Here is a 23,488-nt window from a genome sequence, read left to right as displayed (position 1 = left end):
CAAGAATACTATGCTTTTTCATCTCGTGGTTCCTGCACTTTTTATTCCTACTGTCCAAAATACTGTTAACTGCTGGTCGAGGTGGCACACAGCTGCAATCCCAGTGGCTTGGGAGGCTGAGGCATGAGGATTGCGAATTCAAAGCCAGCCTCAGCAATAGTGAGGTACTAAGCAACTCTGTGAGACCTTCTCTAAATACAAAATGGGGCTGGTGATGTGGCTCTGTGGTTGAGTGGCCCCGAGTTCAATCCCTGGTACTAACCCCCATCAAAAGTATTGTTAACTTCTTACAATGGCTGGCTTCTTACAACGCCATTTACAAGGATCCTCTTGTGATGCACTCCCTTCCTACCTACACACAAGACAGCATCAAAGTATCCATTTAGTATTTACTAAACAGATTTTGTTTTTAGGTTTAGAAACTTTATCCCCACTATTTCCACTGGCTTGAAAAGGTTTCTTTATATAATCATGTCTGTTTCTCAAGCACATACACAGAAAACACTTGAGTCTGTACCAGTACCAGTTTTCTTTTTAAAATATATACTAGCTTCACAAACGAAGGAAATTTACTATTATTTGAGATAGTAAGTTGCTGAAGGTCACATAACTAGTGAACGATGGGAAAGCAAGGATTTTGATTGCAAATTTTAGACTTACTCTAAACCATAATATGGCTCAATTTACCTACCCAACTTAAATTAGCACTGTACCTAAATGTGCTTTTCACTGCTTAACTTTCTTCCTATAAGCATGTATATGTAATTAAATAACTTTGCTTTATTATTCTCAGGGCACACCAAAGACTGTTTAGGACAATTATGTCCTATCATAATCCATCCTCAATATAAATTTTTCTGGATTAAAATTAATGAAATGAACTGAGACAAGTATCAAATAATAAATAAAAAATTTTATTCATCTTTGTGGATAACAGGCACTCAAAGATTTGGTAAGGAAAGATGGGAGACAGTCCACCATCTCCTACTAATCATCAATTTTTAGATGAAAACAAACTAAAAATAACTAGATAAGAAAATAAAGCACCACTTTCAAATGTAGTTTTGGCTTACTCAAAGCATAGTAAACATCTCCAGACCACCCCAAAATCAAACAAAAAACTTCAATGCCCTTTTTAAACTCTAATATACTATACTGGAGATTGAACCCAGGGCCTTTTGCATGGTAGGCAAGTGCTCTAACACTGAGCTACATCCCCAGTCCACCAAGTTCTGGTACAATGAATTATTTTATGGCTACATATACTAAAGAACATCTCTCCCCCAATCCTATTAGTAGACAAAAGTACACACACACACACTTCTTTTACAGAAGCTATTAGGTATTAACCAGGTGATATACATCAAGATATTACTTGTGGAAGAAATTTTTTTTACTTTAACCTTCCACAAAATCTAGGAATTACAGTTTTAATGTTGGAAAAATTTAAAGACCAGCATTCAATAACCTCCTTCACTGAGCTCATGAAGTTAAACTTAAAAATGCCATTACCCAAGACTTTTGACTAGCCAGACATTTAAACACATTTATGGACTAGCCATTTATTCTCCTTTATGTGGTTTGTTCACATCCTCAATACAATATATTTACGTATCACTCCAGAGACTTGCTTTTCACCTTCATTCCCTGCAGTACAACTGAAGCTTACAGTCTAAGAAACAGGCCTTTTTTTTCCTAAAACCCTTTGGGATTTTGTACCATTTTACAAAATGCTAGTTTGGAAATAAAATGGACGTATTTCCCAGAAGTCAGGCATTTTTCCTGTTGAAGTAATCATCTTTTTATTACGAAAAAAAACAGCCGGTAGTGAGGACGTGTTTTCTCCATTAACTTAAAACACATTGCCTCATTAGCTGGGTATGGTTGCACATGCCTATAGTTTCAGTGACATTGGAGGCTGAAGCAGAAGGATTGTAAAGTTAAGGCCAGCCTCAGCAATTTAGCAAGGACCTAATAAGCAACTTAGTGAGAATTGTCTCAAAACTAAATACTAAAAATGACTAGGGATGTGGATCAGTGGTTAAGTGCCCCTGGGTTCAATCCCAAATACCAAAATAAATTAATTAAAATAATAAAAATTATCTCTATGCAAATCACACATTGGCTTAATGCCATTTTGCTATTATGCATGGATTACTATGATATTCCAGAAAGAGCACAAACTTTTTTTTTTCCATTTGTCAGTTTAAACTGGAGCTGAAAAACAGAAGACTTAAGTAAACTGAAAGTCATCATTGGGTTTTTTAAAAAGACATTTAAATAATTCTTCTTGAAGATATTTTCTTTAACAGCCACTTATTTCTACCCTGAAAAGAGCTGGAAATATAAAATTAGTATTTAAAACACCATACAAACTTAAAAAAAAAAAAGACGGACAAAATGAGTAAGGTACATTTCATTTTTAATCATTGTGCAACATAAATTTTGTAAAAATGTTAAGACATTTACATTAAGTCACAAAGGAGATCAAAAACTTCTTGTTCAGTTCTAAATATTATCACATACTATGGAAAACTGGTGACTTACTCTCATCACTATTACATGCATTTAAAGTTACATACTTACCAATTTTTCACTGTCTGCTTATCCCTGCTAGGAAAGGACAGAGTTCCTTAGAAATTTACTTCATTTTTAATCTTAAAGACACAAATTGAGGGTCCATACTTTGTTGAGTACTTATCTAGAAGAATACATTACCATATCACACTCAGATTATTAACTTCAGATTTACTTTAGAAGACTGTCACTGCTCATACTAAAAAACATCAGAGTTGACTATTAAGGTCAAAATGGGAATTACAATGTGAAAACACCCTTAGGATATAACAACATTATCTAGGTTGTGGCTAAAAAATAGGAAGAAATTTTTCGTGTTATAATTTGGTAACGATAAAACAGGGGCAAAAGTAATAATAAATATCTTCCCAGGCCTTTCACTGATATATAAGTGCCAGAAATCAGTGTTTCTTAACCAAGTTTTTCATGCAGAGAATGATTTAAGAATTACTATGCTTAACAATTTTGAGCCTCGAGGAGAACCTTGAAAACTGGTCTACATGAACAATTCTGATAAACCTTCCTTTTACTCTATCCTCCATCTTAATTACTCATGAATAACTGCAGTAACAGCTTTAACAAGAAGAGAAAGAAGTTCTGGTATTTTAATATTATACCTGTGCAATGTGAGAAAGCATTGAGAAAAAAATTTCACTATAAACTAAAAAAGAAAACTTTACCCTTCAAAAGATTTTCTTAAGTGCTAGAGGGGTTTGAGTAAAAACACTATTTCAACTAACCAAAAGAAAATGATTTATGTATTAAATGTTTTTGTACTTAACCTGTTAATTAACGGTTAGAAAAAAGTAAACCAAGAGTAACAGGGAAATGCCTAGCAATAAAACAATCATCTTAGTATTTCAGATTCAAGTAATACCCGAAGAAATCAAGAAATTTGAATTGCTCACCTCTTTGATTAATGTCCGTTTCAGTTAAATTTAAAAGCTAAAATTGGTACATAATAGTATAAAAGTAGTACTCACCAGAAAGGCAGCTTTAAAGAGATGGTTTTAAGGAAAACCATTTCCATTGTATCTACACCATTTCTTATACAGATTAAACTGCGAAAGGCAATGAAACTGTAGCCCTTGGGCAAGTTTACATTAAAAAAAAAAAAAAGGTGGCTATCTTAAAACTTGTCACCAATTGATACACTAAGGATTTTTAAAAAATTTAATGTGAACACATGAATTCAAGATACAATAAAGGATGGTAATAAATGGTGGTAATCACCACCCAGTTTTTTTTTTCTTAAGTATAAGATTAGCTAGTTTTATGGTTAGAACATCTCAAACTAAACATCATTACACTTGAAGAGGAGGAAAGCATGTACTCAAGTATCAATGTTACAGACAGGATGATTCCATCTGGTAGAAATTAAGTTGTATGCTTTATTCCTCCCTCCTCAGTGTTCTCAGTTTGTATCAAACATAAAAGCACAATACTTGAAGGTTAAAGACAATCGCTTTAAGAATGAGTCAATGAACTCTGGTAAATGAAATAAAAAAAAAAATTAATAAAAATGTTATCTTTCAAACCTGCTATATCCCCATTGCCCCTCAAGGGGATTACATGAGAATCTGGCTAGGTTTCTTGCTAGGGAGTCAGCCTTCATTTCAACATTAACGTGAAAAATAAGGTTCAAAGTAAAATTGACCCACATTGGTATACCTAGGTAAACAGATTATAACTTACCAAAAGAAAATGAACAAAAAAAATATATTCACTTAATTAATTACAACTGCTACTAAAAACATTTAAAATAAAAAAAAAACAGTATTAAAAAAACTTCAAGCTTATGATAATACACCATTTTTCACTGCTAAATGTGAGGGAACTGGCTTTTTTTTCTTAGTTTGATTCATACTCCAAAAAACTAAAAGCTGAATGAGAACCACTATGGAAAAGCTTCTATGCAAAAGACCCTGGCCCCGAAGCGCCCTGGAGATTCCTTAGTATATATCAATAAAGGCAGAGAGAATTGAAACTTTCACTCTCCTCTCCTTTTATGTACAACTTCTCTACTCAGGTTCAAACCAGACCATATAATAAAGGCATAATTTACTAAACCTTTATTACAACTGAAGTTAGCAAACCTAGAACTACTTTGGCCCAAGTATTGAGTGTGTGAAAAGTGTCCAATGGATTCTCTTATTAGTTATACTCACAGTAAGTAACTGCACAGCTTTCTTCTTTGTGTGGGTTATATGGATATGTTTGAAAAAAAAGGAACATCAGGTACTTACAGATTAAACTAACCTGTACTGGCAGGGCTGTGGGATTTTTCTTCTCTACCAGTAAGTAGCAAATGCTGAAATTCTGCTGCTAGTTAACAAAAACACAAATTGTATTAAACTGAGGAGTTCAATCCAGTTGAAAAAGTCAATGTGCATTTAAATTCCTCAGAGTCTGTTATACATTTAGAGTTCTTCCCTAAATTTAACCACTTACAATGACTATCAAATTTAGCGTGACCTTATGAGAATGTGCTGTTAATACTAAATATCTCTTGAATACATCTCAATTTTAATATACTATGTATTCTAATAGGTGAATTGTGCTGGAAATTTTGGTTACCCTAAAAAGTGGATGAGTATATTTTAAGCATATATATTACTTCAAAATTAGAAATGGTTTCTCAGAGACAACTTTTAAAAGCTTTTAATTTTCAAGAAAATTGAATCATATTATTAGTAATTTTAAAAATTTTAAAACATGAGCTGAAAAGTAAATTCAATTACTTACTCCTTAAAGTTCACTAACAAGCTAATAGGTAAAAAGAATATGGCATTTACCTGTTTCTGATTCAAACTCACAGGAACTATGATAATTTTTATCTCAAGCTACATGGGTAATTAAGCAGCCTGGGAAATGATACTGCAAATCCTTATTCTGATTTCTAAGACTAAGATATTTATAAATAAAACATTAATAATAATTTACATCAATGGAGATAATATGGTAGAACCTCAAAAATAAAACAGTAGAAATGCTGTTACTTTTCATTACATTTAAGGTTCTCAAGTCTAAAAAAACTATACATAATGGTCTCCCTCCTCCCCCATAATCACTATTTGTGTCTAATAAACTGGAAACATTCTTCATTCTTCTTTTTCTGTTTTTGGTACTAGGGATGAATCCAGGGCTCATGCATGCTAAAGCACAAGCTCTCCCACTGATCTATACTCCAGGTTTATTGTTCATTTTTATCAAAGTTGGGCATCAATGAATTTTATAACCAGTTCCTAAAATTTAGAAATGGCGAAGACACACAATTTCTTTTAACATGCTAATATTTAAAAACAAAACAAAAACAACCTAAAAACAAATCTAGTGGGCTTTAAAAATGCCAATAAGAATTTCATCTTTTACAAACACAGCATTACACAAACTCCTTATCAAACACACAGAGTACATTACTAAAACTGGGCCCTAACACCTTACAGCATTTAAAACAACTGGGGGAATGGTTCAAGTAGTCAAATAAGGTACTCACATGTGTCTCCTCTGAAGTTAAAGCATACACAAAAAAAAATTCTCATCTGCTTCCTAAAGAATCTAATATTTAAAGTTTCCATTTAATGAGCTAGTCTTGATTTAATACAATGTTTAATTTGGTTCCAATAACTGTTCAAAATTAGTTTCAACAAAAACCTTTTTAAGGGTGTAAAATTCTGTTTATATTATTTCTACATCCTGCTTAGCAAAAACATGAGATAAACTGAAAATTAAAGAGAAATAGATCAAAATATTTAAACTATTTTTTTTTTTTTGGTACTGAGGATTAAACCTAGAGACACTTAACCAATGAGCCACATCCCTACCCTGTTTTGTATTTTATTAGAGACAGGACCTCACTGCGCTGCCTCACTAAGTTGCTAAAGCTAGCTTTGAACTGGTGATCGTCCTTGCTTCAGCCTCCAGGGCTACTGGATTAGAGATGGGCATCACTGCTCCTGGCTCCAACTAATTTAGTTTTCAATTACTGTCCCAGTTGGGAAGAAAAGGAAAGGCTCTTCCTTTAAAGCCCAAAACATTATGCAAGAATGTACACTCAGAGGAAGAAACAGTGCTTATTCAGAGTCTTACTGAAGACATTTTCTTAAAAATACTACTTTAATCTATATCCTAACAAAAATGCCATGCAAGAATGTTTAAAATGTTTGAAATGTAAAGGTTTAAACACTTAGGAAAACTGTACCCCATATATATCACATATCACTTTTAAAACATGTCAGAAAAAAATTCAACTTTAAAAAAAAAAAACTTGGAAAAATTTGATGCATTCAATATTAGGGAGTTCAAACTGAAGACCTATTTTCTCCACTTCTTACACATTCCCTACACATTCACTTAAATTAAATCCATAGGAGCTCAAAATTTTGTAGTTTTGAAAATTCAGCAATTAAAAATTATGAATATCCACTATATGCATAACCCCACATGTACAATACTGTTAAAAGTGCTTATTTTTGCTAACAAATAGGACACAGAAAAGTTGGATGGTTTCTTCACATAAAAAACAAAAGTAATAAAAATGATTTGAATGACAGAAAACAAAAGTATATACTGAGAAATAAGGGTAAAAAAGAAACAAGCAAACTTCATTGTCATGAGATACCTAGAAGGGTAGTTAGCAGAATGTTTATTTACAAAAACCTGCCCTATAGGCCACAGTTTCCTTTTGGAGGACTTTTCATAAAAGTTATAGTAAGATAAAACAAAGTTTCATTTTTGGAAGAACATACAAAGATTTTAATACTATGTAGGTAACACCACCTTTTAAAAAAGATATTTGATTTATAAAAATTAAGGGTACACATTTAATGTTTCTTTATCCCCTAAACAGTGCAAGTATTTTTGTAGTAGTTGTGGATACTTAACTCGGGGGCATTTTACCAGTGAGCTGCATCCCCAACCCTTTGCATTTATTTTGAAACAGGGTCTCACTAAGTTTTTAAGTTCTCACTAAGTTGCTACGGTTGGCCTCACACTTGTAAATCCTCCTGCCTCGGCTTCCCAAGTTGCTGGAATTACAGAAGTACCCAGCAACACAAGTGTCTTTTGTGTCTACTTTTATCAGCTGACTGAGTGAAGTGACTTCAACATTTTCTTTCATTTACCAAGTTTTACTAGTAGTCTTTATGGACTACCTGAAAATTATGTAATTCTCAAAACTGTGTCTGAGTCATGGAATTACAAATATATAAATGATATATTTTAAACTACATATTATCAACTTAGGCCACCATGAGTAAAGCCCCACCTAGTACTCAACCAAAGCCTATTCCAAATATTTATTCCAATTATTACTATTAGAATTAGGCCAAGCAACTTCAAGAGATTCCAGTATACTCGAGAATGGTGGATGCAATATAAAACAGATCTCCAATTAGTCTTAAAACATGTAATTATTATTATAAAATATTCCAGTGGACTATTTTGTCACTGAAACAACAATATTCTTTGCTATTTTAAAATCCATTCCCATGATTCAGTTACAATGAAAATCATGTATTCTAACAAATGGGTCCAAATTTGGAATTCTTTTAATGATTTTTAAGTTTCCAAGAATAAAAACACAATACAGGTCTATGTCATACTATATGTTAATTGCTCTCGTTCAGAGGAAATGCTATCTGGATAGGATGGTGTCTTAACGCACAAGAAGGAACAAACATAACCCAGGTTTGTTTTGGCCCCTCTTCCAATTTTCTCTTTATCCCCTATAACAAACACACAGACATACAACTTTTCTCACCAAATAAAAGCAAATCTTGCTTGGAAACAAAAGTGGATACTATTCATTTGTGCATACTGCATAAAACACTGCTCAGTGAGTATGAACTATGAAATAATCATTTCCAAAACCAGTTTAATATAGTTTTAACTTTGCCACATGATCCAATTTTAGTTTGATTTCCTAAAAATTATTAAACTATCCAGGTTGACAGGTCTGTAACACCCAAACCCTTTTATTCTATCACATGTGTACTCTACACCCATACATACCACACAAGCACACAAAGACATACAACCTTCCCACTCTTCACAGGGCTCTACATTAACATTTGCTCTAATGTGGTGAGGTCTGAAAATATTAAAAATCACAAACGTCTCCAGATGACCTTTCAACCTTGATGTCAATGTATAAGCTTAAGATTAATAACATATATCAGTACCCTGTGGCAGTTCCAATAATTAACTTATCCTTGAGGTTAAATTTAATAGTTTGAGGAGAAAATAACCAGTAAGATTTTCCTAGAAATGACAGTGAAAATTTTGAATGAAACATTTCATGCCTCCAAATTAAGAATGTCAAATTGTCAATTTACTAAGGTTCAATACAATAATATAAACTTTACTGAGGCTGTTAATTATGTAATATAAAGTACTTTGTATTTGTTTGTTAACACCACAGTCAAACGTGAATATTAATATAGAGCCTTCTCTGCCCAAAGAATATAAAAATCCTAAGTTTAATTAAATTTAGGGGCCTTCACCAAACTTGCTGCAAGTTTGGGGACATAAATATCCAACAGCCATAAAGCTGTGAAAGCCCCTATAAGGAATAAAATAAATCCCACTTGCCTCAGACTGAACAGGGCAACACTGAGACTCAGCCTCAGCCTGTCCTATGGCAGGGCTATAGGAAGAAGAAAATTTTAATTTTAGAAAAACATCACCCAATTAATTTAAAAGACATGCATTAAATTTAAAAAAAATTCCCAATGATCAAGCAAGCAAAGGAGAAAAGAGCAGCTCTTTTATCTATTACAATTCCATTTTGAGCCCATATTTTTTTTTCCTGGGGAAGGGGGATTTCCCCTATAAGTTTAATTAAACTGAGTTCAACACATAACTTGATCAATGGAATAGGTATTCTCCCATATCTAATGGCAAACACTGTGAGAGATTTCTAAAACACAAATTCAAATGAAATAATTCCAGCAGTCACTCAAAAATTGATCCTCATTTGCCGGTCTTGTTACTATCATCAGTAGTAAATCTATAAAATAGAAACTAGTGCCAGACAAAATATTATTTTTGCTTTTCTACAAAGGGTGATAAGAGGAGTAGATGAAAGAGCCAAAACTGCCAGTTCTATTAATCTTACAACTTCCTCAATAATGGCAATCACAGTGCCTCCTGAATTCAAATCTCCGAAGTAGGACAATTAAAATTCAATTTGACTCAACTTCATCAACTACTTAAAGAAGCACAAGTCAAAGACTTATTTCAACATAATTTGTCCCACTCAAGATTCAACCACACTAAGGACCCCAGAAGCAGTTAGGTAAAAGGTATTTTCTAGAAGCTTAATCATCTTTAGGTGCATGAAAATTACAGATTAAATACACTAAATGGACATCACCTATGAGCCACATAACTTACAAGGTACAGGAAAGATCATGTACTTAATTTTTTAAATGCCATGAATAACACCAGCAATTAATTGTTTATTAGAATTTTATCACTCATTTAATTTTTTTTATCCCTTTGGACCCCAGAGAGCAATAAACTTTGCTATAAAATATTGGTCTTCTCATAAAATGCAAATAAAGCGTTACACAATTTTTAAAACAGGTCTACCAACTCTTATGAAGTTTGTGGATAAATCTATATATGAAATCCTTTATTGACACTGATTTGAGAGAACATTTCCTATTTAATCATTCTAAATGATTAATCATTCTTAATCAGGCCACTTTACCGTAAATACTTTTCAACGAAGTTTTTTCTTTGGAAGTATAAAAAACAAAGTGGTCAAATCTAAGAAGCTTATGCATATTACAAAACAATTTAGCTATGCAAACAGTGGAAAGGAGTGTGGGACTAGCAAAAGCTTTCTTGATGATAAATGGATTCTGTCTTTTCAAAGTATGGAATTTTTTGCACCTCAATGGTACCAGAGCACAGAAGCCATATCAGAAGAGCACAGCACCATTTTTTTAAAAATCATTCAGCTTTAAAATACTTGATTTTGAAAAAAAAAAACCTGTCACTTAAATACAAACTCTTCTGTACTGAGTAAACATTTAAAAATATTTTCCTACAAAGTTAAAGCCTTTTTTGCCTTAAAACTTTATATTTTAACCTTTTGCCCATAACCTCATGTAAGTTCTTTTAAGAAGTAATCATTTTTTAGAAGCCTTACAATTAGAGAAACTCCACTTGATAATTACTTTGTGGATTATTTGATACTTAAAGAGATCAGGAAAAACAAAAAGTCCAATAAGGGCTATATTATAAAAGATTTGCAACACAAAATACTGCACAATGGCAGTTATCTCTACAGAAAAGTTCTCTATTAGAACACAATAATATTCAAATTAGCCAAGGATAAAAACAGCAAAGCTAAGTAGGCTTAATAACAGAAGGTATCCATCTAATCAAGTAAGTAATGTTACCTTCTAGGAATCTAATAAATTCAAAAATTGTCAGTCCACCAATTACCATCAAACTACCCTAAGAGGCACAGTACTACACTCAGAATAACATATAACAACCCATTAACAACATAAGTAGCTATTACTGCATGCATCTAAGCTTCTAGAAGTTTGTACCTGAAAAGCTTCTGAGGTCCATGCAGTACTGAAATCTCAAAAATAATCAGTATGAAATTAATGAGTCTGGCACTAGGCTCTAAATAGCTAATGGAAGAACTATTAAGGCTTATACATTTTAAATATCTATGAGATCTGATGACACCCAAGGGTGTGGAAAGGTGACAATATGAAGATTTCAAACCTACTGCATAATGATTAATATATGTATCTTTAACTGAAATATCAACGTACAATTCTATATAAACTGTTCAGTTTAAAACATGCAGCTAAGAAACAATCTACTACTCAAAGGACAGAATTCAATGATGTATCAAAACTGCATTGGTAACTGTGAATTTTATTATGTGGACATCTACTGTGGCATGCATCTGTACAAACCTTTCAGGCAGTGGTCCACAGCTGGGTTATGAATAAAAAGGCATAAATTTTTCTCTCATTTTATTACAATGAAGTTTAACAGTACAGAAAAGTCACATGACCTTCGTGGGTCAGATTTCTTAAACCCTGCAACATGAGGAACTCTAAATACATTAAATATTGTTACACATTCAGACTTCCAATGTACAGGTACTTGGAAACAGTTACAGCCCTCACCAAGCTAGGTTGGGGACATGAAGTCCAACAGCATCTGAAATGCTGTGAAGGCATAACTTTACAAATAGCAATGTAAGCTTACAGAACTTGCCTTTATTAAGGTGGTATGTTCATGTAATTCCAGCGCCTTCACAATTTAACGAACCAAATTTACTATACTTCACTTCTAAAAACCTAGATGAAACATGAAAAAGAAGCCATACAGTATAAATTGCAACCTCAGGAAAAGTTCCTGCTTTATTATTCCAAATAATTTTTCCCATGTAAAATAAATGTCCAATAGTTCCTGGTATGTGGGAAGATAATGTTTGTTAAAGTCACAATGAAGCCTTATTGACGGAAGCTCGGCTATATAAACAGCACAAGTTGAGAAAAGGTTTAATCTCCAAACCTATTAAACTGGATGAAGCAAGATCAGTAACGGCCACCTTGCGACATTACAGGAGGTCTCATTCCCATTGGAGGTCGAGGAGGCCCACCTTGGTAAGGGGGTACCATTGGCGGTCCCTGCCCATACGGTGGCATAGCACCAGGAAGGTAACCTGGCATGCCTTGATGATGACCACCATACTGACCTAAAAAAAACATTTAAAACACACACAAAAAAAGATTGATTTGGTCAGTGCATTGTACTTATAAATTCAACATATTTTGCAGATAACATTTTGTGTATCCTCTAAAATCCAATAAAGCAATAAAAAGAGAAAAATACCATGAGGTGGCATTGGGGGTCTCATTCCTTGCTGCTGTGGGATGCCCGGCTGTGGTGGCATCATACCTCCAATTGGTCCAACTGGTGGATTACCGATTGGGGCCTGTCCTGGTCGAGGAAGATTACGCTGATATTTAGGTAACTGTGCCCTTCTCTCTTCCTAGGAATAAAAATAAGAACAATGTTAAACACATGTATGCAGAGAGATCCATCAAGCATTAAGGCAAGCACGTAAAACATTTATAATTTACAGAATAAGAATTACCTGTTTTAAAATTTATACTTACTATCCACCAATTATTTTTGTCCCCACAAACCAGTTCAAATACCTGAAATGTCCATGCTTTAAAAAACCTCGACTATTTTTATACTTGAAGCACGAATAACAACTTCACAGGAATGACAAATGTTTCAACAAGAAACTGTCTAGATTTTAAATACTGTATGAAAATTCTAAATATTAGCCAGGAGTTAGGCACGTGCCTATTATCCCAGCTGCTTAAGAGGCTGAGGAAGAAGGACTATAATTTTGAGGCTCACTTTGAGCAACTTATGAAGACCCTGCCTCCATCTAAACAAAAATAAAACAGGCTTGAGACCTTGCTCAGAAGCAAAACATTTCTGGTTTAATCACAGTATCATCAACAAAAGAGGGGACTATAAAACTTTCTATTGAAATAAATTCCTTTATGTGGGCTTGAAAGGATCTGCAGGTTTTACCTCATACTTGTTTCTTTAGTCAATAAATGCAGATTTATGTCTAACTAAAATGATTTTTAAGAAAGTTGAGAAACTGACTTATTACCTTCTTTTAGAAATAGGAGGGAGGAGGCAATCAAAACATGTAGAATCCATCCACTTTATAAGTATTTTGTGGTTTCTTAAATATCAAAATTGTAACAACCATTTGGAACCACTAAATCACACCCAATGAGTAAAAATTAAAAATCAAGTGCTGCTAGTAAAGACAGAAAACAACTTACCAGTGATATATCCTCATCTGGATGGATCAACTTACTGGTTGCACTGGTGGTTGTAAGTGTAGCAGGCTTACTTGTTATTGAAGCTGCTGGTTTTGCTGCAGTACTATTTGTTGTACTAGTGGTTGAAGCTGTAGACTGTGTATAAGCAGGGAATGTAGGCTTTGGGGGTTCTGTAGTTGTTGCAGGGGTACTATTTAAGGGCTTGAAATCTGTACCAACAGGTCCTTGCACAGCTGCCTGAGCCTGTAAAACACAATTTTTCATTAATGAAACTTCAAAACCCAAAGTTGAGTATATCTATGAGATTAACTTAAAATACAACATTAAAGTACCAAAATTTAAATTAAATCCAAACAAAAGTTAACATATAATAAATGCCTCACAAAATTCAAGACAGCCCATATCAAAAGACTGGATTAAAGTCATATCAGAGTATTAGAAAACAAGATGACTGTATATGTAACTTCTCAGATGCCTTCTCAGCTCCTAACTAGTAACTTTATTCTAAATTAAGCTTTATTTCAAATAGCTAAAATACAGTATCACGTAACAAAATCTATAAACAGACCTATTTTTTTTAACTAGTTTTTTAAAAGTAATCTTTCAAGCAGCTCAAAAAAAGAAATTAAAGAATACAAAGGTTCAGATAAACTTTAGTTGCTAAGTATGGCACAAAAAGTATTGTCAATGGTGACATAATAAAGTTATGTCCTTACTAGCATTTTTTATACAATAATTCAAAACTCTCCAATTAGAGAGATTCTCATGGACAAAAGGGTTATAATTTAGCAGGTTCTTCTAAATAAAGAATTTCATGAGGGGCTGGGGATGTGGCTCAAGCGGTAGCACGCTCGCCTCGCATGCATGCGGCCCGGGTTCCATCCTCAGCACCACATACCAACAAAGATGTTGTGTCCGCCGAGAACTAAAAATAAATATTAAAAATTCTCTCTCTCTCTCCTCTCTCTCTCTCTCTTAAAAAAAAAAAAAAAAAAGAATTTCACGAAACAAATGTGTTACTCTCTAAAATGCCAAACATCTAAAACGTCAAACAGGTCAACTTTTTGAACTATATGCAGAGTACTACTTTCCTTACATTGTATGTGATGCATTAAACAGCATAAATCAAAACCATGCATCAGAATACATTGGCCACGATAATGCATTTACTGCTTACATGCTTTTAACCCTTTAGAACCATAGAAGTTGAGGGTACTTTTTTGGGATTGTTAATATAAATTCAGATTTTCCAAAGCCATTTGATTTTATTAATGACATTAATCTTACTTTAAAAAAAAATCAAACATAAGATTTTAAGGATAATTTAATTTTCATGTAGGGTCCAAAGGGTTAAGTTATAAAGCCATTTCAACAATTTTAAACTGCAACTTCCTGCGTACTTGTGCTGTGCTAGGAAACAGAGCTTTAGAAGATGCAGACAGACTTTCTGAATTGGATGAAGCTGTACTTGAGCTTGTTACAGGTGTCCCCATCTGTAGCATAAAAGAAAGGAAACAATGAAAAGTCTCCAAACAAATGGGTGAAATAAGCCATGTGGCAGACTTTTTAGTATAGATTGCATTTTTGTAAATGCAAAATTTAATGCAATCAAATGTCATTTAAGAGGCAGGCAGTTAATGCATTTACAATAAACATGGTGAAAGTAGGAGCCTTAAAAAAAAAAAAAATAACTGACATGAATAAACCTAGTTAACCAGTTTTGTTTTTAACAAAACTGTGTTTTCCATTGAAATATTTCAAGAACTGATACCTTAAACTGAGAAAAAGTATTATTGTGGACACATCAATCCTCACCAATGCCTCTCTACAAAAAGATTTTTACAAAAGTTTCATATTCTCAATAAACAAAATCCCCACCCACCATAAAACATAATTAATATGCTTAAAGGACACTTTATTAATTTAGCACCCACAAACAGGGAAAAAAAGTGATACAAGAAAACATCAAAGAGATAATTTTAAAAAAGAACCAATAATAAATATACATCCTGAACTTAAATACATGTGCTTAGTTCCGAATGAAACTGAAAAAAAGCAAAGATCCCAACCATTATATCTATACTGCATATAACACAAACATCTCTCACTTATGTTTTGGAGAAAGTTTTGAAGGAAAACAAGACCACTAGGAAATATAAAGCCATTAAATGATGTCCTTCTAGCATGACTGCAGCATTGTAATTTACCACAGTTCTAATAAGAGTAGTCCAATAAATTATTTCCTAACCTCTTAAGGACTTTTCATCTTTGGCCTCATTCTACTTACTATTAAATAGGGAAAGGAGGGCCTCTTAACAGTATGTATTTAAGTCTCCAGAAATTCAACTTTAATTCTTTCTTTTTTGGTACTGGGGATTGAACCCAGGGCACTTAGCCACTGGGCCACATCCTCAGCCCGCCCCACCCCCCTTTTAATATATTTTATTTAGAGACAGGGTTTCATTGAGTTGCTTAAGGTCTCACTAAATTGCTGAGGCTGGCTTTGAACTTGCAATCCTCCTGCCTCAGCTTCCGGAGCCACTGGAATTACAGGCCTGTATCACCAATCCCAACTCAATTTTAATTTCTAACTCAGTTAAGAATTACAAGGTGTTGGGCTGGGGATGTGGCTCAAGCGGTAGCGTGCTCGCCTGGCATGCGAGCGGCTCTGGGTTCGATCCTCAGCACCACATACAAATAAAGATGTTGTGTCCGCCGAAAACTAAAAAATAAATTTAAAAAAAATTATAAAAAAAAAAAGAATTACAAGGTGAGAGGAAAAAAAACTATCTCTGATTTCATTCAATAGGTTGAAAAGTCAAGAAGTGTAAACATGGAAAAGGATAGGCCACTTTTTAGTATAATTAATTAAACTTTTATTTAAAAAATTAACCTATGACAATTTCAAAGTTTTTTGTAAACAACTATGCTTTACCTTTAAATGTAAGAGCACTTTTTGCAGCAATTTCACCTTACCTGTCCAGCACTGGGGAAAAGAGGCTTAGTAACTGGAGGCTGTGGAGCAGGTACTGTTGCTGTTGGTGCAGGTGGTCTATTAAGAATACCTGGTGCTGACACAGCCTGTGCTTGAGTCATTGGAGGAATTCCAGGACGGGGAACAGGGGGGGGCATACCTGAAGAAGAAATGGTAGTGGGGAATTTAGTCAATGAAACAGTTAGTTCAGACAAAAATGTTTCTATACTAGAAAGTTAGAAAGTCCAAGGCATGGTGGTGTATACCTGTAATTCCAACAATTTGGAAGTCTGGGGCAAGATCATCAATTACAGGCAAGCCTCAGCAACTTGACAAGACCCTGTCTCAAAATACTAAAGAGTTCTACTGTGTGCACGTACAAACATGTAACAACAAATTCCACCATTATGTACAACTATAATGCACCAGAGAAAAATATTAGGAAAAGAAGAAATAATAGCGACTGTGGTTGTAGCTCAGTGGTAGAGAGCTTGCCTAGCATGTGAAAGGCACTGGGTATGATCTTAAGCACCACATAAAAATAAATAAGGATAAAAGTGAATATATATTTTTTTTAAATTAAAAAACAAAGAACTATAGTAGTTGAACAGTAAAGCGCCCCTTTGATCCCCAGTAAAACAAAAAGTAACAAAGGAAAAGAATACTAGAACTGGCATATGATCAAAAATGACAATTAAGCTTACTGATATAACTGAATTAGTAAATGTATTCAAATATATATAATTATTTCAGTCATCAGAATTATTTCAATTTACCAGACATTTTAAATGTTCCTTGAACTCTGAAACTTCAACGTGAATGACAGTAAAATTTCCATAAGCCATACAATATTAGGACCTATAAATTTTGTTATTCCTTTGGACACCCTAAGCTATTTTTACTAAAACCCATTATTAATGGGTTTGAGTTTCTGTAGTATAACTTTTACCAACTTTGTTAATAAACAAAAAATTATTTTTTAAACATTTTTAAAGTTGTAGATAGACACAATACCTTTAATTTTTTTATTTTTATGTGGTGCTGAGGATTGAACCCAATGCCTCACATGATAGGCAAGTGTTCTACCACTGGGCTACAACCCTACCCTGTGAACAATTATTATCTGTATTCATTTAAATTATTGCAAATACCTCAGCATAATGTGTGTTGAACTATTTCCTATTAAGTCTACTTCACAAGAAACTTACGAATAAAGCATACTAGTCATATTAATATAGAAAACTGTTTAACATGTCATACCTGGTGGCATACCAGGCATAAGAGGTGGTATTCCTGGTCCAGGTGGCATCATTCCACCCATTGGCATCATTCTGTTAGAAAGCAAATTTCAAAAAACAACTAAAGTTAATTAGCAGTATAAACCATAAGAAAATATTCTGGCCAAATCCAAAATATTTTGGCTAAACAATAAGAAAATATTTTGGCTAAAGATTTGAATTTGCCCTCTAATACTGAAATCAAAAAAGCTGAAAAAACAAACTATGCACAACAGTCCTATCAAAATAAATCCTAAAAAAAAAAAAGCCAGCAAGCTCTTGGGTTTATCAGTAAAGGGGAGAAAATCAGTCTTTGTTGACAGAACGTTCAAAGTTATAGAAAGAAAATATTTAACATGTACAGGAGGCCTCATCAAAAATGTGTATTGGAAAGCAAAATCTCCTTTTATTCCACTTGAAAAATATCCTCACAGAACATAAATAAAATATTTATATTTTAGAGTTGCTAGATTTTTCAAAAAGAAAATATTTAATGTATATTATAAAGTAAGAATTTTTGTTTTGGAAAGGCAAGGAAAACCTACCACCAAAATTAATACTGTCAAAAGCAAACTCACTATTGTCTAATTTTTATTTACAAGTTATCTAACATTAAACCACGAGTTACAACCAAAACCTACATTACTTTCTTTCCTTTAAAAAGTTCACCTTCATCAGTGTATAATTCATTTTTTAAAAAATTAGAAGTTTTTCAATTTGGTTTAGTATTATTATTTTGGACGGGGTTTTTTGGTGCTGAGGACTGAATTCAGGGCCTCACATTCGCTAAGCACCCACTGTACTGTGGAGCAACAACCCCAGCTCCACAACTAAAAGAATCATAGATAGATACAATACCACAACTTAGAACTTATATCAGAAGTTTTAACTTTATACATAAATTCTAACTAAAAGAAAATTCAATCATATTCAAACATTAATATACAAAAATTTGTCAGAATATATATTCTTCCTTAAACACAAACACTTTTACTATGAGGTCCCATTAATTTTAGCAGTAAGGGGAAAATACACATTTAGAAAATGCTTTATTTAATGGGTCTATTTCCTCAGAGATGTTTTAATTCCCTCTTTTTAAGAGATCTGTGTCAAGCAGCTTGCAACTTTTAAGTTCTAGAGAAGGTTAGAAAATTTCTGAAGCCAACTGAATAGATATCATTAAACACACACACAAAAATGACATTATGATTATACTTCCTGAATTACATTATGAATGAGATGCTTACATGTTTTCACCGCAAAATGACTGGGTGTATTTTCTCTGATGATGCAATCTGTGAAAATGTATGACAAAATCAAAATCTAACTGTGATTTTCAAAATACAGTGGGAAAGTGTATTGTTTACCTCACATCCAACAATATTTAAGTAAAAGTGATGGGCATGAGCACCTCATCTTCATCTTAACTTTTGATGCTTCAACACATACAATCATTTACAGAGTTTGCTTCTTGTCACAACTATAAAGTGTCAAGGATAGTTCTGAATCTCAGAAACTCAAATATACAACCAACTACTTTAATTACAGCATATGCAATTGAAGCAGATGGCTGCCTACATACTAAAACCCAAAAATCAACTCTCTTTAGAGGCAAACTTATACCTTAAATTCATTGACTGACCCCTTATTAAACAAAGTTAAGACTTAAGAGCCCATACCTCTAGAAACAAAAATGCAAAATAACATTATTACTTAAAGTATACCTAAGTTGAAACATATTATTACTAGGCATAAGCCCACAAGCCAATTAAAAGTTTTCTTACCCAGGTGGCATGCCTGGCATAACTGGTGGCATTCCTGGCATCAGAGGAGGAACACCTGGCATTAGTGGAGGTATGCCTACAAATAAGAATTTCAACCAAAAAAAAAAATCATCAATTAATATTAAAGAGTTAGGGGAACAAAAATAATACTTCTACATCATATCAATAAAATCACAAGAATGTTACATTTTATGAAACCCTATGTGGTACCTGGAGGCATTCCTGGTGCTCCTGGAACTGGTGGCAGTCCTGGCTGAGCCATTGGAGGGATATAACCTTGCTGAGGTTGAACAGGCTGTGGTTGAAATGAAGTCGAGGCTGCAGAGTCATCATCATCATACTCATCAGAATCATCCTGTTGCTTCTTTTTTTGACTCTCTGCTAAGAAAATTTAAATTACTATTTCTGATAGTTAAAAAAGAGAGTGAATGAGTTTAGGACATTTAACTTCAAATAATTCAATAATTATTCTCCACTATTCAAATCTGCCTTTACTCTATATTAAGGAGAATTAACATCCTATAAAAGATAAAAGTGATTATCCTAAGTCAGTTTTACTTAAGTTACTCAAAAAACAGTTAAGTCAGACATGGTGGCAAATTCCTGTAATCCCAGTGACTTGAGAGGCTAAGGCAGGATCAACCCAAGTTTTTGAGAGTAGCCTCAATAATTTAGACCCTGACTCAAAATAAGAAGGACTGAAGATGTGGCTAAGTGGTTAAGGACCCTGGGTTTAAGCCCCAGTACCCTCTTCCCCAAAAAAGCTTTCTAGCTGGAAGTCTGTAATACCAGAATCTCAGGAGACTAAGGCAAGAGAATTCCAAGTCCAAGGCCATCCTTGGCAACTTTGCAAAACCATCTCAAAATGGTGAAGCACCCCGAGTTCAATCCCCAAATTTTATTTCTATTCCAAATAAGTAAACCATGAGCCAAGCATGGTGGCAGTGAGTGAGGCTAAGTCAAGAGGATCATGAGTTCAAAGCCAGCCTCAGCAAGTCAGCAGGCCCTAAGCAACTCGGTGTGACCCTATCTCTAAATTAAAAGGGCTGGGGATGTGATTCAGATGTTGAATGCCCTGGGTTCAATTCCCAGTACCCCCCCCCCAAAAAAAGGGTCAACCATGACAAAGAAGTCTGACGTCTCCACAAGATAAAAAATTCGCTTCAAAATAAAAAACATAGGTGATTAAATAGATTAATAACAATTTCTACCATCTAGTTAGTACATAGCTTCAAATTCCAAGTCTAACAAAACCACTAACCATAAATGTAAGGGGGAAAACTAACTCAAAATTGGAGTTCTGAACAAATCTATCATCTATTAATTTACATCTATAAATTTACACTAAAAATAGTAATAGTCTCATTAAAGTGAAGATATATTTAAAAAAAATAATAATCTTATTTTTTACCCTGTGTTTTCTGTTCAAGAAGTCGTCGTCTTTCATCCATGTCTTTTTCTGGAATACCTTCCATACCGTATATTTCCAACTCTATGTCTGTTCTCCCAGGTATTGCATTTGGTACAGCATCTATTGTCTCTTTATGCACCTAACATTAAAAACAAAAATTTCAGTAAATACACAAAAGTGCCTCATAAAAATCTTTTTAGGAATAATGTTTCATGTCTAAATTAAGATTATGAGATTGGGGGTTGGGGTTGTGGCTCAGTGGTAGACCACTTGCCTAGCACGTGTGAGAACTGGGTTCGATTCTCAGCACCACATATAAATAAAGATCCATTGACAACTAGAAAAAATTTTTAAAGATTATAAAATGTACTTTCTTCTGTGTGTAGTGTTGGAGACTGAACTCAGGGTTTCACACCAAGTGTTCTACCACTGAGCTATATCCCTAGCCGAACAGTCTTATACTAAGCATTAGAGGGGATGCTGGGTTTGTAGCTCAGTGGTAGAGCACTTATTTACCATGTGTGAGGCACAGGGTTTGATCCTCAACATTACATAATAATAAAACAAATAAAAATAAAGGTATTGTGTCCACCTATAACTAAAAAGATTTTTTTTTTAAATTAGAGGGATGCTGCTCAGAGGTGCAGTACTTGCCTAGCCATATAGGAGGCCCTGCGTTCAACCCACAGCACCACTTAAAAAGAAAAAAAAAAATAGAATAAAATTTCCAAGAAAGAGTCTGGCTTACAGTTACAAACAAGAAAATGTACATTATAATTAGCACCACCCATAACTAATAATTACTTGAGGAAGTTATTATAATTTCTTCCCTGTATGTTTTTGCAAGATCAAATGTTTCTAACCCTCAAACATGAATAACTCACAATATATGGTTATATCCTTATACAGAGTCGGTTTTTTCAGCAAAAGTCATTCATTTGCTAGACACAGTGGGAGATGCCTATAATCCCAGCTACCAGGGAGGCTGAAGCAGGACAATCACAAGTTGAAGGTAGCCTGGGCAACTTAGACCCCATTTCATCTTGAAATGAAAAATAAAAGGGGCTGGGGATGTAACTCAGTGGTAGAATGCCCCTGGGTTCAATTCCTAAGCAGCCTGCCACTACACACAAAAAGCCTTTTGTTTATGCTAGTGAATATCAAAATATGTTGCCTAGACTATCACCATAATCAGAAGCCTACTACACAAATGCAAAATCTCAGGTTCTACCAAAGACCTGAATCTAAAATTCTTGGGTGTGACCAGTGACCTGTGTTTTTTTTTTTTTTTTTTTTTTTAAATTTTTAATATTTATTATTTTTTAGTTCTCGGCGGACACAACATCTTTGTTGGTATGTGGTGCTGAGGATCGAACCCAGGCCGCACGCATGCAAGGCGAGCACGCTACGGCTTGAGCCACATCCCCAGCCCGTGACCTGTGTTTTAACAAACACAGTTCCTCCAAGTGATCCTGATATTTGCTCAAACTGATTTAGGCTAATGATTGGGATTACCAAGAAATACTGCTTTTCCTTCCTCTCAAGACACTTAAATCTAAAAATAGAAATGTACCTTTAAAAAGTTAAAGCCCAGCACAGTAACCTGTAATCCCAGCAATTTAGGAGTCTGGGGCAGGAGGTTCACAAGTTCAAGGACCATCTCAGCAACCCAGTGAGACCCTAAGCAACTTAGCAAGTCCCTTTTAGTTTTTTTTTTTTTGTAAAAAACTAAAACAAATAAGTGGATTCTCCTTAGAAACATATCTCAATTAATAAAATTGTAACATGCAAATCAAATTTAGAAATTATCTTAGTACCTAATTAATCTTTAACAGCTTTTCCTTGTGCTATCACTAAAAGACCCACAAATAAACTGTAAGAAATGATTTTATGACCCTGTCTCCTAAGTTTTTGTGGGAATATGTGCTATTCTTATTAAGTACAATGAAGCAACTCATATTCTTAAAGAAATCCAACCATGCTGTGTGAAGTGGCATACAACTGTAATCTCAGTGGCTCAGGAGACTGAAACAAAAAGATGGCAAGTTGAAGGCCAGCTTCAGAGAGATTCTTTCTCAAAAAAATAAAAAGGGCCAGGAATCTAGCTCACTGATAAAGCACCCTTGGGTTTAATCCCCACACCAAAAAAAAAAAAAAAGGAAAGAAATACAATTACATTCACATACATCAGTACATTCCTGAGTGATAGGGTCAATGATAAACATATATATACTAGAAGAAAAATAACGATTTGCTTAAAATCCTCCCACTATGATATACCCAGAACTAGATTTCTTAGTCTTTGCCAAAAAAGCATCATCTTTCCTTGGTTAAAAAAAAATATATATATATATGGCCAAGCATTGATGAGAACCTACTACAGACCATCTTAAAGCTAGGGTACATATGATTTTACTGCAATGTCTACTTCAGAGGTTGCTGCGCAAACACATAAATAAAAGCACTGAATAAAAAAAAATGTTGTCAACAAGTTGAAATGTAACTCAGGGGTAAAGTGTTGGTCTAGTCTGTGAGGCCCAGGGTTCAATTTCCACCACAGCATTGGGGGGGAAAAAGTATGAAATTCTTCAGAAATCTGAGGAAAG

General features: G+C 34.0%; 1 protein-coding gene across 12 annotated transcripts in view; it reads right to left on the bottom strand.

Moving 5' to 3' along the window:
• The window catches only part of ZNF207 (zinc finger protein 207), a 52,626-nt gene that overhangs the window by 23,420 nt on the left and 5,718 nt on the right, over positions 1-23,488 (bottom strand). For 2 of the 12 annotated variants that reach the window (XR_014019298.1, XR_014019299.1), the window contains exons 3-13: positions 20,883-21,021; positions 19,682-19,849; positions 19,472-19,547; positions 18,935-18,982; positions 17,671-17,741; positions 16,413-16,570; positions 14,837-14,929; positions 13,437-13,679; positions 12,454-12,613; positions 11,833-12,316; positions 9,169-9,223 (exon numbers count right to left, since the gene is read on the bottom strand). Coding sequence is in view for 3 of the 12 variants with exons in the window: in XM_081270853.1 (XP_081126979.1) it covers positions 12,156-12,316; positions 12,454-12,613; positions 13,437-13,679; positions 14,837-14,929; positions 16,413-16,570; positions 17,671-17,741; positions 18,935-18,982; positions 19,472-19,547; positions 19,682-19,849; positions 20,883-21,021 (1,317 nt within the window). In the remaining 9 variants the exon portion in view is untranslated. Of the gene's footprint in view, positions 1-729; positions 4,903-9,168; positions 9,224-11,572; positions 12,317-12,453; positions 12,614-13,436; positions 13,680-14,836; positions 14,930-16,412; positions 16,571-17,670; positions 17,742-18,934; positions 18,983-19,471; positions 19,548-19,681; positions 19,850-20,882; positions 21,022-23,488 lie in introns of those variants that run through there. The other 10 variants (XR_014019300.1, XR_014019301.1, XR_014019302.1 and 7 more) reach the window with 9 other exon arrangements.

Source organism: Spermophilus citellus (assembly GCF_964194105.1).
Source record: "Spermophilus citellus genome assembly, chromosome: 17".
Lineage (NCBI taxonomy): Eukaryota > Metazoa > Chordata > Mammalia > Rodentia > Sciuridae > Spermophilus > Spermophilus citellus.
Note: the sequence above shows the minus strand (reverse complement) of the source record. Positions and strands in the feature narration are given on the sequence as shown.